The sequence below is a fragment of the Lepidochelys olivacea genome (genome assembly GCF_965140295.1).
Source record: "Lepidochelys olivacea isolate rLepOli2 genome assembly, chromosome: 9".
Lineage (NCBI taxonomy): Eukaryota > Metazoa > Chordata > Testudines > Cheloniidae > Lepidochelys > Lepidochelys olivacea.
In genome coordinates, this window is record NC_140419.1 from 50,142,046 (window position 1) to 50,159,310 (window position 17,265).

Genomic DNA, 17,265 nt, shown 5'->3' on the forward strand with positions numbered 1-17,265 from the left:
CTGGATGAGCCTAGCCCCGCCCCCCACTTGCCCCTCCCCCCTGACTGAGCTGTGAGCCTAGCCTCTTCCACCGCCCCCCATTTCCCCACACTGGGTATATTGGGGGGAGGGGCTGTGTGTATTGGGAGGGATATTTGGGGTGTGTGGGAAGGGTGTATGTTTACTGGAAGCGGTATTTGGGGGGTGCTCGGGTGTGTGTGTACTGGGAGGGGTATTTGGGGGGGTGGGAGATATGTGTGCATTGGGAGGGATTTGGGGGGGGTGCTGTGTGTGTACTGGAAGGAGTATTCGGGATGTGTGGAGGGGTGTATAGATACTGGGAGGGGTATTTGGGGGATACTAGGGATGTGTGTGTAATGGGATGGGGTATATGTGGGTTCTGGCAGGGATACCTGCAACCTCAATCTCAAGGAGGGGGAACTGTTGTGCTCCCTCTCAGGGTGGTAGGCCGGCTGGTGTCAGTCAGCACCTCCCTATGGGCCTTTCCCATACTGAGAGCAGGGAGCTGGGGCCTGGCCACGCTGTGACTGATCCTGACTGGGTTCTGTGGTCATGCAGTGGGGTAGGCAGCCTGGCCGAAAGGCGCTTGACAGCCACACTTACCTGGCAGGCTGGGTGGAATCCGGCAGTTGCAGATGCAGGGGGGACCAATGAAAGTGCAGAGATGCAGGGCCGTAACCAGGGCAGGGTGAGTGGGGCAGCTGCCCAGGGCACAAAGCCACGGGGCAAAAAATGATGGGGGCCCAACAGCTGGGGGCGCTGGTAGGCTTGCTCTTCCTGGGCGCTGAAGAGCCTAGTTACGGCTCTGCGGGACGACTTTTTCTGATCTGTAATGAGCAAGAAAAAATCATGGACATTTTTCCACATTTCAGAAATTTGCCCAGATGGAAATCGGAGGACCAGAAAAAAGGTCATGCCCAGGAAAACCCAGGTATGGTAACTCTAAACCCCTCCCACACCTCTTCCACAGGCTGAGGGGTCAGTCTAACCCCACCCCGCACCTACCGTTCTCCCATGCTTTTCTCTCTCACCAACATAAGCTGGTCCAATAAAAGATATTGCCTTACCAACCTTGTCTCTCTAATAGCATGGGACTGACATGATTATAACACTGCAAACAACATATAGATATGAACATGGAGCCTTTTTCTTCACATGAATTTTACACCAGTGTAAACTCATGCACTTTGATGTTGTTACTCATAATTCACATCAGAGTACACATTCCAACCTGTCTGCCCATAGCAAGAGCTTAATGAAGCATATAGCATGAGTTGATGTTCTGATGCCATAATTACAAATTCTCAGTGTACCTGACAATTTACAAAGGATGCAGTTTAAAAGACTGGGATTTTAAACCCTGTCACCAGTAAGATATTGCCTGTACTAGTCATATTCTCATGCCACATACAGAGAATACCTGCTCTAACCAGGCAGGAAAGGGATAATAAGCCATAAATTTTTCAGGGATCAAAGTAGTGGTTCCTGAGGCCAGATTTACACTACAACATTTTGTCAATATAGCTATTTTGGTCAGGGGTGTGAAATAAACACACTCCCTAGCTGATAAAGGTGTACCCTCAGAGCCCTCTAATGTAGGTGCAACTTATAGCAGCAAAAGGCATTTTTCTATTGGCGTGGTAACACCACCTCCTCAAATGATACTAGTGGTGTTGACAAAAAAGTGCTGCATCATTAATTTTGTTTCCAACATCTTGATTTGATGCTACCTGAATGCTCATATTTTCCCTCTTTTTACTCTCATCTTTCAATATTAGTTTTGTCAGGGAGGGGGTTAAACTTATAGTAAAAGGGTTGGGTAAAAAAAGGGAAGATATGAGCACTCAGCATAAAATTGAGATGTTGAGAACAAAATTAATTAAGGAACCAAAGGACACGAAGAGAAGAAATTCTTGTATTGCCTATACACTAGTGCCAGGAGCCTGGGTAACAAACAGGAGGAACTAGAATTGCTCTTTTTTTGAATATCAATTGAAATGTTGGAATCAATGTTGGAATAAATGGTTATAACCTATTTAGGAAGGACTGAGTGGGCAAAAAGGGATGGGGAGTGTCACTCTATGTCAAAAATGGCATTATCTGTTTCCGAGTCACTGAGAACTTCGAAGAGAATGATCTTGAATGTATATGGATCAAAGTCCCAACAGATAAAGCACAAGAAGGGGTATTAGTTGGTGTCTGCTACACACAACCAAATCATGCTAGGGAACAGGATGAGCAGCTCCTGACGCACCTATCTACAGTGTGAAGGAAAAAATGCTTTGTAATCATGGGGGACTTCAATCTGAGTGACATATGCTGGAAGTTTCAGGCTACCAGTACTAAAACATCCTTGGAATGTCTAAACATTATACATGACAATTTTATAACTCAAATAATATTGCAAACAATATGGGGAAATTCTATATTTGCCCTTGTTCTAACAGATACAAAGGAACTAATCACAGAACTAAAAATTAATGATAGCATAGGTACAAGTGATCATGACTTGATCACATTTATAATGAGCATATAGAATAAAATCCAGACCAGTAATATATATACTGGGTGCTTTAAGGGGGCTAATTTAATAGAATCATAAAAATGTAGGCCTGGAAGAGACCTTAATAGGCCATCTGGTCCAGTGCCTGGCATTGAGGCAAGACTAAGTATTATCTAGACCATTTCACAAAGCTGAAAACAATTATGGACCAAATCAGCTGGAGGAAGAATTTAATCAGAAAAATGTAAATGATAATTGGGAATCATTTAAAAGAACACCTTATTAGATGCCCAATAAACCACAATCTCATGATTGAGGAAGAAGGCTATGCTGGTTAAAAAATGACCTGGATTAGAGAGGAAATGAAGGCAACTGTATATATAATACAAACACACACACACACACACACGGAATGAATGGAATAAAGGGGAAATTGATAGTAATGAGTATAAATCAGAAATTAGGAATTGTAGACTATAGATAAGGGAAGCCAAGGGACACAAGAAGAACTCTATGTCCAGCACAGTTAACAACACTTAGAAAGAGTTTTTAAATCCTGACAATGGTATTGGTCCTTTACTAGATGGAAGTGGTAGAACTATCAATAATAATGCAGAAAAGACAGAAGTGTTCAATAAATATTTCTTTTCTGTATTTGTGGAAAAAACAGCTGATGCAATCTCATCACATGGTGGGATGGAGAAAGTTGCATGATGGGAACTTGACCCTTTGCTAGCCCCCCCTCGCATGACTCGTGTGTGTTGGTGACACAGAGGCCCATTTGTGGTTCACTACTCTGTATCAGCAGCTCTTATCAGGCGTGACACACTCACTACACTTCACACACTGGTGTCATGATAGTTATTTATTAACTCACTGATCGTTGATGCCACTGTGAAATGTTTGTAACAACTCAGTAGGTGAAATTATGGTACTCTCTAATATTATGTCCTGGAGACTGTAACAGACAAAGGTGACAAAACAAGTTTCTTCTAGATAAAGGGAAAGAAAATATAGTGGCAGACGCCCTGTACAGGAAATAAGGCTCTGACCAGCTGTCTCTGGGTCTGCCAGGGGCTACCGTCCTGCAGCTTTGTAAGGGGGAGATGCAATGCAAAGAACATCCCAATGCCAGAGGGCAACGGGCTCATTGATGTCATAATCTGGTCCTAAAAGATGAGGGAGGTCAATGGCTGAGCACTTTGAAATGTTACCAGCCTTCATTCCTCTGGCCAGGCTGACTCACGGGACCAGGAGGTTGGCATAGAACTTCAGATTGCCCCTGTAGGACTCCGACACAAACAAATGGACCCTGGATACCCAGAGGGCCGTGCCTTTCACTCATCAGTCATCCAGGATCAGAGGACACAAGTGGTAATTGTGATATCATCGGTATGAGTCCCATGTGAGCCTCAGATTCCCTCTGAACTTTGTACTGCTATGCGCTGAGAGTAAAGAGAAGGGAAGAGGCATTTAACTCACTGTACCAGCCTGGCTGAAGACCCGAGTCATTCACAAACCGAAGAGAGGCCACACATGTGAGCGGCGGATCCCCCACCTCTCTGCATGGAAGCTGAACAACGGCCCTGAACTGGAGAACAAGGGGGAAAGAGGCCAGGGGGCAGAGACGGTGCAGCCAAAGCTGTAGGGAAGTCTCCAAATATCCAAAGGGTCCTGCTTTAGCTGCTTCTGCCAGTGAAGTCTCTGGCTCACTTTTTACTGCTGTTTTTTCACATGGTGGAGGAGGGAAGATGCTACCTGAGTCCTAGTGCCCCCACAGTGGGTGGAAATGGGGGGGTGTCTCCCCTGCACAGTTCTGGGTCCAGGGAGGTCCTGTGGGAGCCCAGCTGAACCCCATTTTGCTCCCTCAGTCAGAGGATGGAGACAGGGCTTGGCCAGTCAGAGATGCACAAATACAGCAGCAGGCTGCGCTGGCTGAGGAGGAGGATCCACCTGTCCACAAGGCTGGCCACTACCCCCGAAAGGAGGAGACATAGGGTGCTGATGGTCAGGGACTCCCTTCTGAAGGGGATGGAAGCCTTCATCTGCCAACCTGACATGATGTCCTGAGATGTTTGCTACTTGTCTGGACACGACAGAAAGGTTGCCGAGGCGCCTCCATCATTCTACCTCATGCTTCCCATCCATTTAGGCACTAATGATATAGCCAGGTCTGAGCCTGAGCTGATCCGCATTGACTGCAGGGCTCTGGGAGCGAGGGTGAAGGTTGTGTTCTCGTCCATCCTCCTGGTTGAGGGTAAGAGCTCAAGCAGGGACACACACACATCATGGATATGAATGCATGGCTGGGCAGATGATGTCGAAGGAGGGCTTTAGCTTCCTCGATCATGGGATGCTGTTCCAGGAAGAAGGTCTGCTGGGAAGAGATGGGGTCCACCTGACCAAGAAGGGGAAGAGCATCCTCATGCACCGACTGGCCCCTAGCAAGGAGGTCTTTAAACTAGGTTCAAAGTGAGCAGGAGACAAAACCCCTGTCAAGGCTGATTCCCCACTCTGGCACTTCAAGTGCAGAAGGTGAGGGCCCGCAAAGATTCTAAAAATTAATACTGGCCACTCCAGGCTTGTATCAGAGTAACAGCCATGTTAGTCTGTATTCGCAAAAAGAGAAGGAGTACTTGTGGCACCTTAGAGACTAACCAATTTATTTGAGCATAAGCTTTCGTGAGCTACAGCTCACTTCATCGGATGCATCTTATGCTTATGCTCAAATAAATTGGTTAGTCTCTAAGGTGCCACAAGTACTCCTTTTCTGTTTTCCAGGCTTATATTAATCTCCCAAGGTTACAGCTTCTCTCTGACCTTGGATGCTGCCACCACCCAAGTGCAGACCCCCTTTGAGAACCCATGAAGGCGCAATTGAGAATTTCTTCCTGTGGGGTACCCTCAAGCCCTTTCACCCCCCCCCTTTGGGGAAGGCTGAGAAAGAAAAAAAAAAGAAAGAAATCAGCTGTTGCCACCAGCTAATTAACGTGTACAAACCTCTAAAGACACAAAAATCCAATTCAGTTCTTTAAAAAGGTAAATTTTATTAATAAAAAAAATAGAAAATATACCTGGGAACTGAGGCATTTGCTAGATTAAAAAAAACCCAAAACAACTACGAGGATTAAGCATCAAGAATAGCTTTCTTGAGGTCCAGTTTAAAGGTTACAAGCAAAACAAAAAGCCTGGGATTAGCACAGAGGAATCTACAAGCCATAAGGAAATAAAAGGAATAAACCTAATCACATCTTCCTAGACATTTCCTGATCTACTTACATATCTGGGGTTTTAAATGAGTCTTTCTAGGTATGATACTGATGATTTTTTTCATACCTGGCCAAAGCTCTTACAGCATAGCTCTGTTCTGTCCGCCTTTCCCTGGAAAACAACAGACAGACAAAAGGGGTGTCTTATTTCAATTTTAAAAAGTTTTAGCCTTCCCATTGGCTCTTTTGGCCAGGTGCCCACTCCCTTCCTTTTACCTATGCATGGCAGTGAGACTTTTTAACACTTTACAGATAGAGTGATTAGAGAACAGCAACTAAGAGGGATTTTATAGCTACAGGCTGGCTGGGTGTCCATAAAAGGGAGCTACCCCCAACCCCCCTTCGTTTATCACACACCCTCCAAATTACAGACGGTGCTGGCCAGCCTGGTTCAAGTCGGGTCCACACTGGCTGGGATTTCTTCCTGGAGGTTTAGGAAACAGAGTTAATTAGATACATGCACCTCTAATTTTGCTAATAATGACATGAAGAACTAAACAGTATTTTCCGCATGTTAAAGACTACAAGGACTTAGAATATAGGGACATTTTTACCTGGCTGATTCTGGGAAACCTTCCTAGGAGAGTGCATCAGCCACTTTGTTAGAGGCTCCTGAGATGTGTTGTATCACAAAATCAAAGTCTTTAAGAGCTAAACTCCACCGAAGAAGTTTTTTGTTAGCCTTTTTGACGGTGTCAAGCTACTTCAGTGCAGCATGGTCAGAAACGCCATCCCCAAATATATGGGTGTAGCTTCTCCAGAGCATACACAATGGCGTAGCATTCTTTTTCTGAGACTGACCAGTGGCTTTCCCTCTCCGAAAGTTTTTTTGCTGAGGAACACGACAGGATGGAATTGTTGATCTGGTCCTTCCTGCATTAAAACTGCTCCTATACCACGCTCAGACGCATCTGTGGTTACGACGAAAGGTTGGTCAAAGTGCGGGGCCCTTAGTACAGGCTCAGACGTAAGGGCCTCCTTAAGCTGGCTAAAGGCTTTTTGACACTTCTCAGACCACTGAACTGCATTTGTCTGTTTTTTCCTGGTTAGGTCAGTCAGTGGGGTGGCAATTTGGCTGTAGTGTGGTACAAATCGTCGGTAACACCCAGCTAAGCCCAAGAAGGATTGGACCTGCTTCTTTGACTTAGGGACAGGTTAATTTTGGATAGCATTTACTTTAGCCTGTAGGGGGTTAATAGTTCCTTGACCCACCTGGTGTCCAAGGTATGTTACCCTGTTTAGACCTATTTGACATATTTTGACCTTAACTGTTAATCCTGCCTTCCTTATGCGCTGGAAGACAGCTTGGAGGTGTTCCAGGTGTTCTGCCCAGGAATCTGAGAATATGGCCACATTATCAAGGTAGGTGACTGTAAATTCCCCAAATCCAGCCAGAAGGTTATCTACCAGTCTCTGGAAGGTGGCAGGTGCATTTCACCGTCCGAAAGTGAGCACATTAAATTCATACAGCTTTCATGGATGAAGACTAACCTTTTCTTGGCTGGGTCATCTAGCGGCACTTGCCAGTACCCCTTAGTTAAGTCTAAGATGGAGATGAATTGGGCATGTCCCAGTTTCTCCAATAGCTCATCTGTGCGTGGCATTGGATAGTTCTATGGGCGAGTTCCAGCATTTAGCTTACAGTAAGTGGATTTCCCCATCTGGTTTGGGAACCAGAACCACTGGAGAGGCCCATGCACTCTCAGAGGGGCAGATTACACCTATCTGTAACATGTCCTTGATCTCCCTTTCTATCACAGTTTTGGCCTGAGCAGCTATCTGGTAGGGTTGGGCTCTAATTGGGCGAGCATCACCTGTGTCAATGGAGTGGTATGCCCGTTCTGTCTGTCCTGGGATGGCTGAAAACATTGGTGTGAAGCTGGTGCACAGCTCCTGGATTTGCTGTTGCTGCTTATGCCCAAGGGTTATGGAAAGGCTCACCTCTTTTACGCCACTGTTGCTTTTCCCTTCAGAGTAGGCCACTCAATGTCGTCTCTCTCCTGTGCTATAAACTGGAAAACCTTGATTTCTCAGGAATAAAAGGGCTTTAGAGAGTTAACATGGTATACTTTAGGTTTTAGGGTAGGGTCTGGGAATGCTATGAAGTAATCAACAGCTCCCAGGAGCTCTTGGATCATAAATGGCGCCTCCCACAACGCTTCCATCTTATTGGCCTGGAGTGCTTTCAGGACCATGACTTGGTCACCTACTCTGAAGGAACACTCTCTGGCATGCTTATTGTACCAGGCCTTTTAGTCTTGTTGAGCATCCTGTAGGTTTTATCGAGCAAGGGCTAGAGAGTCTTTGAGGGTGTTTTGCAGGTTGGTTACAAAGTCCAAAATGTTAGTTCCTGGAGAAGATGTAACCCCCTCACATTTCTGCTTTACCAACTGTAATGGTCCCTTAACTTCGTGGCCATAAATGAGTTCAAAGAATGAAAACCCGAAACTGGGATGTGGTACAGCCCTGTAGGCAAAGAGCAACTGCTGCAACACTAGGTCCCAATCATTGGAGTGCTCGTTCATGAATTTACTTATCATAGCCCCCAAAGTCCCATTAAACTTTTCCACTAGGCCATTCGTTTGATGGTGGTAAGGGTGGCAAACCAAGTAGTTCACCCCATGAGCTTCCCAAAGACATTTTATGTTCCCTGCCAGGAAGTTAGTTCCTGAATCTGTAAGGATGTCGGAGGGCCAAACTACCCTGGCAAAAATGTCTGCCAATGCCTGGTTCACGCTTTTAGCCCTGGTGTTGCTTAGAGCTACTGCTTTCGGGTGGCAAAATCCATGAAGGTCAGTATGTATAGATTTCCTCTGGGTGTCTTCTTAGGGAAAGGACCCAGAATATCCACAGCTACATGTTGAAATGGAACCTCAATTATGGAGAGGGGCTGTAGAGGGGCCTTGACCAGGTCTTGGGGCTTTCCCACCCGCTGGCACACCTCACAAGACTGGACATAGGTAGAAACGTCCTTGCCCATTCCCTCCCAATGGAATGACTTTCCCAAATGGTCTTTGGTCCTATTCACCCCAGCATGGCCACTAGGGTGATGGTGGGCTAAGCTCAAGAGCTTTTCCCTATACTTAGTTGGAACTACCAACCGTCTCTGAGAAAGCCAGTCCTCCCCACCAGAAAGGGTTTCCTTGTATAAGAGCCCTCCCTCTACAACAAACCTGGACCTATTAGAAGAGCTGAGAGATAGTGGGTCATTCCGTGCCGCCATCCAAGCTCCCTTAAGGCTTTCATCTGCTTCCTGCTCTGCCTGGAACTACTCCCTTGATGCTGGAGAAGTTAGTTCCTCGCTGGGTTGTGGACTTGGGCTTGGTCCCTCTGGAAGCGATGCAAGTGATGGTGGTGTCTCCATTGATTGTGAACTGCTCTCCTCAGGTGCACTAGGTTGTATTTCAGGCTCTGGTTGAGCTTCTTGTGCCTGTTTAGCTGCTGCAGGTGCAGGCTCTGTGGCGCCCTTTGGTGCTGACTCCCATGACTCTAGTGGGGTTGCAAGCACGGGCTCTGGTGCTGACTGCTCCACCAGTTCCAATCCTTGGGCTGATTCTGGTCGGGTCCAGGAACTGGATTGACAACCACTGCCATAGACTCTGGTCAGGGGTCTAGTTCCACCACCTCTGGCTGGGTCCCTGGGCCTCTGGTATCAGGGGACAACAGACTGGGTTCTTGTAGGAGGCTCAGGAATGGGGTTAGGTGTGGAGGCCTGTTTAGCCTGGGTGAGGGTGACCATCCCCACCCTTTTTGTTAGCCTCACATGGTTGGCCAAGTCTTCTCCCAGCAGCATGGGAAAGGTATAATCGTCATAGACTGCAAAAGCTCATATTCCTGATCAACCCTTGTACTGGACAAGCAACTTGTCTGTAAGCAGTTAAAAGAGTTGGCCTTAAAGGGTTGTACTGTGATTTGGGCCTCTGGGTTGATGAATTTGGGATCCACTAGGAATTGGTGGAAAGCTGACACCTGTGCTCCAGTGTCTCTCCATGCAGTAATCTTCCTTCCACCCACACTCACAGTTTCCCTTCGCTCAGTGGGTATTTGTGAGGTATCTGGGCCTGAAGGCTGTCAGTGGGATCGTAGGGTGATGAGTTGCAGTCAGCTGGTGCTCTTGGGGCAGTTGGCTTTTACATGCCCCAGCTCATTACATTTGAAGCATCGCCCAGCTGACTGTCAGCTGGGGCAAGGTGGGTGGTTGGAGAGTAGGGTGGTAGGATGAGAATTTATTTGCGGTCTCCCCGACTATGTGGAGGGCTCCTCCTTGTGAGGTGGGACTTTGGGCTGACTCCAATGATGGGGTGTTGTCTCGGGTTGCCCCTTCTGGTATCCCCACCAACTGCTACTAGCTTTTTTCTTCTCCACCACTTCCACCCATTTGGCTCCGATCTCCCCCACCTTGATTACAGTTTTGGGCTTCCCATCTAGAATGTACCTGTGATGGGTTGGATCACAGAAACCCCTTGGGGGCTGCCACCTGGTGTGCGAAGACTACTTCTGCTCCTGCTTTCCTGCCCTGGCAGCTTAGGACTTCAGTGCCCTGCCTGGTTTGAGCCAGAACTGCTAGCCTCGTGCAAACCCGGACCCAGGTCTGAACCACGTCCCCAAACAGCTGTAGGCTTAATTGAAAGCAGCTTGGGAAGTGTTCCTGTCTTTAACACTCAGATGCTCAACTCCCAATGGGGTCCAAACCCCAAATAAATCCGTTTTACCCTTTATAAAGCTTATACAGGGTAAACTCATTAATTGTTCGCCCTTTACAACACTGATAGAGAGATATGCACAGCTGTTTGCACCCCTCCCCCAGGTATTAATACATATTCTGGGTTAATTAATAAGTAAAAAGTGATTTTATTAAATACAGAAAGTAGGATTTAAGTGGTTCCAAGTAATAGCAGACAGAACAAAGTGACAGGTTTCAGAGTAACAGCCGTGTTAGTCTGTATTCGCAAAAAGAAAAGGAGTACTTGGTGCCACAAGTACTCCTTTTCTTAGAACAAAGTGAATTACCAAGCAAAATAACATAGAACACGCAAGTCTCTGTCTAAGAAAACTGAATACAGATAAAAACCTCACCCAGTAAGCTTCCTTTTACAGACTGATCTCCTTCTAGTCTGGGTGCAGCAATCACTCAGACCCCCTGTAATTACTGTCCTTTGTTCCAGTTTCTTTCAGGTATCCTTGGGGGTGGAAAGGCTATCTCTTGAGCCAACTGAAGATAAAATGGAGGAGTCTCCCCCGGGCTTAAATAAACTTTCTCTTGTGGGTGGAGACCCCCCCCATGCAAAGTCTAGCTCCAAGATGGAGTTTTGGAGTCACATGTGCATGCAGGACTCAGTTTTTTCAGGCAGCAGCCATTGCTTACCTGCTACCTTGAATGTCCTCATGTAGACTTCTTATGTAGATTGGAGCCTTCCAAGATCCATGGTCTCTTAAGTGCTTCTTGATTGGGCATTTAATTTGCACATTCCTTTGTCAAGAAGCTGACCAAATGCTTTACAAAGGCTACTTAAAAATCAAGCCAGTACACAGCCAATATTCATAACTTCAAATACAAAAATGATACATGCATACAAATAGGATTAATAGATTCAGTAGATTAATAGATTCATAACCTTTACAGAGAGATGTTACATGGCATATGTAGCATAAAACATATTCTAGTTATGTCATATATACATTCAATAAGCATATTTCCATAAAGCCTTATGGGGGGCACCGTTACAGTACCTTTCTATTTCCTCAGGAACACCCACTAAGAACTGCTCCATTTGTATGAGGAGAGACACATCTGCCAGAGACTTAACATTTGCTCCTGATATCCAGGCATCCCAATGTTTTACAATGTGGTAGGTGTGTTGGGAAAATGCCATGTCTGGTTTACCCCTTAGGGCTCTGAACCGCTGACAGGCATGCTCGGGTGTTAGCCCCATCCTAATTCTGGACCTTGTGTTTAAAACGTTCGTACTCATTCATGTGTACGTTAGGCATTTTAGCTGCCATCTCTGCTAAGGGTCCACTGAGTTGTGGCCTCAGTTCCACTACATACTGGTCTGGAGGGATGTTGTACTGAAGGCAGGCTCTTTCAAAATTTTCTGTATTATTGCCTACCTTGTATGTGGGGAATTGCTTGGAATGGGGAGCGGTACCTGGAGGAGGACTTCTAGGGCTACCTGGTTGACCCAGCGTAGCCCTTTCCAGCTCTAAGCGCTTCATCTCTCTCCTCTCCTCCGCCTCCAAGCGCTTCGCCTCCGCTTTCAAGCGCTTCATCTCTCTCCTCTCCTCTGCCTCCAAGCGCTTCATGTCTCTCCTTTCCTCCACCTCCAAATGTTTTGCCTCCAAACGCTTCTCCTCCGCTTCCGCCTCCAAGCACTTCATCTCTCTCCTCTCCTCTGCCTCCAAGCGCTTCATGTCTCTCCTTTCCTCCACCTCCAAATGTTTCACCTCCAAACGCTTCTCCTCCGCTTCCGCCTCCAAGCACTTCATCTCTCTCCTCTCCTCTGCCTCCAAGCGCTTCATGTCTCTCCTTTCCTCCACCTCCAAATGCTTCACCTCCAAGCGCTTCTCCTCTGCTTCCGCCTCCAAGCACTTCATCTCTCTCCTCTCCTCTGCCTCCAAGCGCTTCATCTCTAGGAAGAAATTCCTGTCTTCCGCTGTTAGAACTTGGTCTGGGTTAAGGGCCTTGGATGGGTAGATGCTGCCACCACTCAAGTGCAGAACCCCTTTGAGAACCCAGGAAGGCGCACTTGGGAATTTCTTTCTGTGTGGTACGCTCAAGCCCTTTCACTCCCCCCTCCGAGGAAGAGCTGAGAAAGAAAGAAAAAAAAGAAACCAGCTGTTGCCACCAGCTAATTAAACAACATGTGCACAAACCTCTTAAGACACAAAAATCCAATCCTGTTCTTAAAAAAGGTAAATTTTATTAATAAAAAAAAGAAAGAAAATACATTCGGGAACTTAGGCATTTGCTAGATTTAAAACAAAAACAACTACAAGAATTAAGCATCAGGAATAGCTTTCTTGAGGTCCAGCTTAAAGGTTACAAGCAAAACAAAAAGCACCTGGGGTTAGCACAGAGGAATCCACAAACCATAAGGAAATAAAAGGAATAAACCTAATCACATCTTCCTAGACATTTCCTGATCTACTTACATATCTGGGGTTTTAAATGAGTCATTTCTAGGTATGATACTGATGATTTTTTTCATACTTGGCCCAAGCTCTTACAGCATAGCGCTGTTCTGTCCGCCTTTCCCTGGAAAACAACAGACAGACAAAAGGGGTGTCTTATTTCAATTTTAAAAAGTTTTAGCCTTCCCATTGGCTCTTTTGGCCAGGTGCCCACTCCCTTGCTTTTACCTATGCATGGCAGTGAGACTTTTTAATCTTTTACAGGTAGGGCAATTAGAGAACAGCTACTAAGAGGGATTTTATAGCTACTAGCTGGCTGGATGTCCATAAAAGGGAGCTCACCCCCCTCCCCCGCCCTCATTTATCACAACCCCACAGGCCAGGTCTACACTTAAAAGTTACTCCTGCATAGCTATGTTGGTGAGACGTGTGAAAAAAACCCCACACCCTGACCGATGTAGCTACACTATCCTTACCCCCTAGGTAGATGAAGCTCTGTCAACAGAAGAATGTTTCTGTTGATGTAGCTACCATTGTTTGGGGCGGTAGAGTTCTACCCTGATGGAAAACCCTCTTCCATAGGTGTAGGCTGCATCTATACTGCAGGGTTATGCTGGAATAGCTTCGGTCACATATTTCTACCAGTATAGTCTCTGTAGACATAGCCTCAGTCTGTGCAGTCTCTCAGTTATTTGGCTGCATATAAGCTTCTCTTTTGCATACCTGCACCCACTTGGACAGAATGCCCAGTGGAACTCTCTGCCCACATGGTGCGAGTTTCTGGGCAGACTTCATGATTCCTTGTTTTAGATGTGGCCCCTTAACTGTCTCTTCCAGCTATCCTAAATGAAGGGTGTGTTCCCACCCATCATTTTCAACAACATTTTGACTCAACCTGTAACAAGGTTTAACCCAGCTCATAACATTCATTAGTGAGATAGCAACAATGACTGTAGGTAGCTGGGCTGTGTCATCGTAGATTAAATTCCGTGTCAATGTGATCCACGTAATGAAAGCATTTCACTTGTGACTGAAGCCATTTGAATCCAGCCCTACCATGGATGTATCCCAGTAAACGCAGTGTAGCTCTCTACCCCTGGTGGCTAGAGCATGTATAGTGTTTGAGTCTGCTACTGCCCCTGCGCTAATGGATCAGGTCTTTCGCAGCAGAGGCCCAGACTTTTAGTTCTAGACTTCAGTCCCTGTTGGTGTCATTCCACAGAGAGGAAAGTCTTTGTATTAAAACAGCACCACTGAGCATACCTTCCACTTTCCCACTAGCAATACCGAGCTCCAGCAGGTACCCCTCAGCCCTGCTGCATAGCCCTCATGTCTCGGACGTGTTTGAAATGGCTCAGTGGCCAGAGTGCTGCTGACCGACTTGGGTTTTGCCATGAGACCTGTGACCAGGGATGTGAGGTCAATTGTTCTAGCGCTCTGTGACCAGTGAGATGGGGTGATGAAGGGGGACCTGAGTGATGAGAAGACAGTGGAAAGGATTTTAGGAAGAGCCTTCATAGTAGCAAACTTTTAGGATCATAAAACAAAGGGGAGGAAATGAATCAGGTATGGAGCAGAAATTGCTTTGGCCTCTTCTCCTAGTGGTTAGTGTTTGCTTTCCACTCTTGAGTCACTGGGATGGGATTCTTTGCTGCCTTAAACTAGTGGGGAGAGTGGGATCGCTCTGATACTCCTTTGTCTGGAGCCCACATGTGAGAGGTCCCCTGTATAGATGTTGCTTTCTTTTAAAGGTGAATTCTGGAGTAACACCAAACATTAGTTTTGTCTTTCACTGACCCTTTAAAGATAGCCTCAGAACTTGTCCTGTTCGCTTGACACTCACTTCCTTTGCTGGGCAGCCTTTGGTGATGTAATGTTCACAGCATACAGACAGAGAATTAGAATAAAACATTCCTGCTGGGAGGCTGTAGTATAACACTATTTTATTTTTTCTATATCCAGAACCCTAATGCACAAGAACCAAAACTAAACATGCAGAGAGAAAGCAGGCTGCTCTTGAAGGCAGCGTGGCACAACTCACCCCACCTGAGTCTAGGCTGGCTCTTCGCAGACTGACAGCTGAGGACACATCCTATGCTTCCCTCAGAGTCCCCTAGCCTGCAAGCTGGAACAGGAAACCCCTTGGAATTTAAAGTGACAGCTTGTAATTTTAACAGTTTTCAATACACCACAGGTGAGAGCCTAAAAGAACCTGAAAAATGATGTCATAGGAGGTACCATAGAAGAATAAATAAAGGCATACATACCCCAGGAAGCACATGGAGGGCAGAGGTTTCAGCTGGCTTTCACACCACTTCCCACTGCGCCAGCTAGGCTTTCAACTGCTGTGAAACTGAATGTTGGACTCCACCTGCTCGCAGCAGTGGAACCCAAAAACACGAATCTGGCCTGGTCCCTACAATGGGAAGAGGGACGAGTGGAACATTTGACTTCTACTCGGAATCACGTCAAGACAACCAAAGGGAGAGCACACAGTGCCATGTACACCCTGGACAGAATGCCAGGTTGTCAGCAGTGTTCAGTCCAGCACCTCTGCTGCTACTGCATGTGCCCAGAGAGCAGTAGGGCTAGAACGGTGAGGAATGGAAGGTTAGTCGCAAGTGGGTGGTTTTTAAGAGGACAACCAGCCTCTGGAATTGTATAGCTCCTAACTGGACGTTTACTAGCTGCTTGGTGTGACACAGACAGTTAGAGCCATGCTTTGAGCCTGCACTTCAGGAGAAAGGGATCAGATTCCCAATGATCAGAACTGCCAGCGTTCTCACAGGCTTGAGTCTAGATAGGAAGAGAGGAAGGAAAGCACTTGCTGAACTCAAACAGTCTGGCATGCACTTCCAGCGTGCAAAACGAGAGATGATGCAGTTGTTCTGCGATAGGAAATGAAGTCGTCTTACTGCATTCAAGTTTCTGTGCACAAATGTACGTAGGGGAAATAAGCAAGGAGAGCCACAAGTGATACTAAATGAGAGATTCTGAATCTCATGCTTGTTTGGTTCTCATAATTGGAGCGTTCAAATGGATGGCTGCAGTCTCCCGGGTATGGGAGAATAGGAATGGAAGAAGGGGGTGGGGTGGCACCGTATCCGAAACATTGCCTGCAGCAGTGAGAGTCGCTTTGTGGGAGAAGAGAGGAGGGAAAGGACACAAGACCTGAAAAGCAACAGAGGAAGTACAGTGAATATCTGTTATAGTACCCCAAGAGCAGGACTGAAAATCCCTGGGGTAAGGGTGGTATAACCCCAGAGGACTTCTAGTTCTGCATAGCTGTGCTTGAGACCCAGTGCAGAAAACATGCATCATCCCATGGGCCCGTGAGCTCCAGTGGGCATAAGGTTGGTGAGCTGGAGGGGCCAGCGAGAGGAGAAGTCATTGTGGATCCCAGGTAATCTCTGTGTGGGTGGAGGGGTGATGCTGTGCCTCTGCCCCTGGGCTGCTCACACCCCCCGCACCCTATTCCCCATGCAGACCCTGGAGCAACCACATGGGGTGCAGGCTCCCCTCCGTGATGCAATCCCTGTGCAAACCTGGGGTGCACACTTCTCACTTGGGCAAACTCCCAGGAAAAATTTGTCTGGGTAACTGCATCAAAACAGCCAGGAATGCTGGATTTGACCCTTACTGAATATTTCCCAGCAGCCCCTAGGAGAACTGAATCCCAGGCCCTTATACTGGGTGGGGGTTGTAGCCAGAGTGTACTAGGGCTCCAGGGCAATGGAAAACAGAGTGTAAGTTAGAGCATCCCTGAGCTGGATTTTTCACTCCCTTGAGCACCGTGGCTATGCTGACCTAAGTTTTAAATGTAAACCAGCCCTCAGACTTCCAATGTCAAATGCAGGAAGGAAACGTGAAGACCAATAACCCCCTTGCAGGCTGCCTCACTGCATTAGAAAGAAATTAGAATGGAATGGCCAAAGTCCATTTTGCAGTTCATCTTTTACATGTGGGTGGTTTCCCTGTCGCTGGCTGAGCTTCGCTCTTTCAGAGGCACTTTTAAAATTTACTATGCACCATTGAAATAAATCCCTAAGGAAACCTGGCTTTAATTTTCCCTATGGGAGGGTCTGTGAGGATATTGAATTGCTTGGGTAGTTCTGGAGCACAGGCCCAGGCCCTGCAGGGACGGAAACCTTTGCGACTAGCATTGTCTTTGGGAGCGGGTGTGCCCCCACTCCCCAGGGATGGTGAAGATCAAGACAGTGGTCTCCAATACCTTCCATTCTCCAGAGAGTTTGATTAGGAGGGATGTGAAGTGCTCACAGCTGTTCGCAGACATCATGTGTTACTTTTGGGTGGACTAGTCCAGTGGCTCTCAACCTTTCCAGAGTACTGTACCCCTTTCAG

At 46.8% G+C, this 17,265-nt stretch overlaps 1 protein-coding gene and 1 long non-coding RNA gene across 2 annotated transcripts; one reads left to right on the forward strand and one right to left on the reverse strand.

The window, feature by feature from the left end:
* Window positions 1-38: 38 nt before the first annotated feature.
* LOC311525961 lies at window positions 39-16,961 on the forward strand. Its single transcript, XR_014712907.1, has 3 exons — window positions 39-94; window positions 873-931; window positions 14,866-16,961. It is a non-coding gene; the product is annotated as an uncharacterized lncRNA (long non-coding RNA).
* LOC311525960 (uncharacterized protein) lies at window positions 11,638-14,859 on the reverse strand. The gene is made up of 2 exons (XM_084638485.1): window positions 12,925-14,859; window positions 11,638-12,578 (listed from the first exon to the last, which is right to left on the reverse strand). The coding sequence occupies exon 2, from the start codon at window positions 12,397-12,399 to the stop codon at window positions 11,707-11,709; it is 693 nt and encodes a 230-aa protein (XP_084494611.1). The 5' UTR covers window positions 12,400-12,578; window positions 12,925-14,859; the 3' UTR covers window positions 11,638-11,706.
* Window positions 16,962-17,265: the final 304 nt, after the last annotated feature.

Coding starts and splice junctions, on each gene's coding strand:
- LOC311525960 (XM_084638485.1), bottom strand. CDS start 12,399: ATGAAGCGCTTGGAGGCAGAGGAGAGGAGAGAGATGAAGTGCTTGGAG.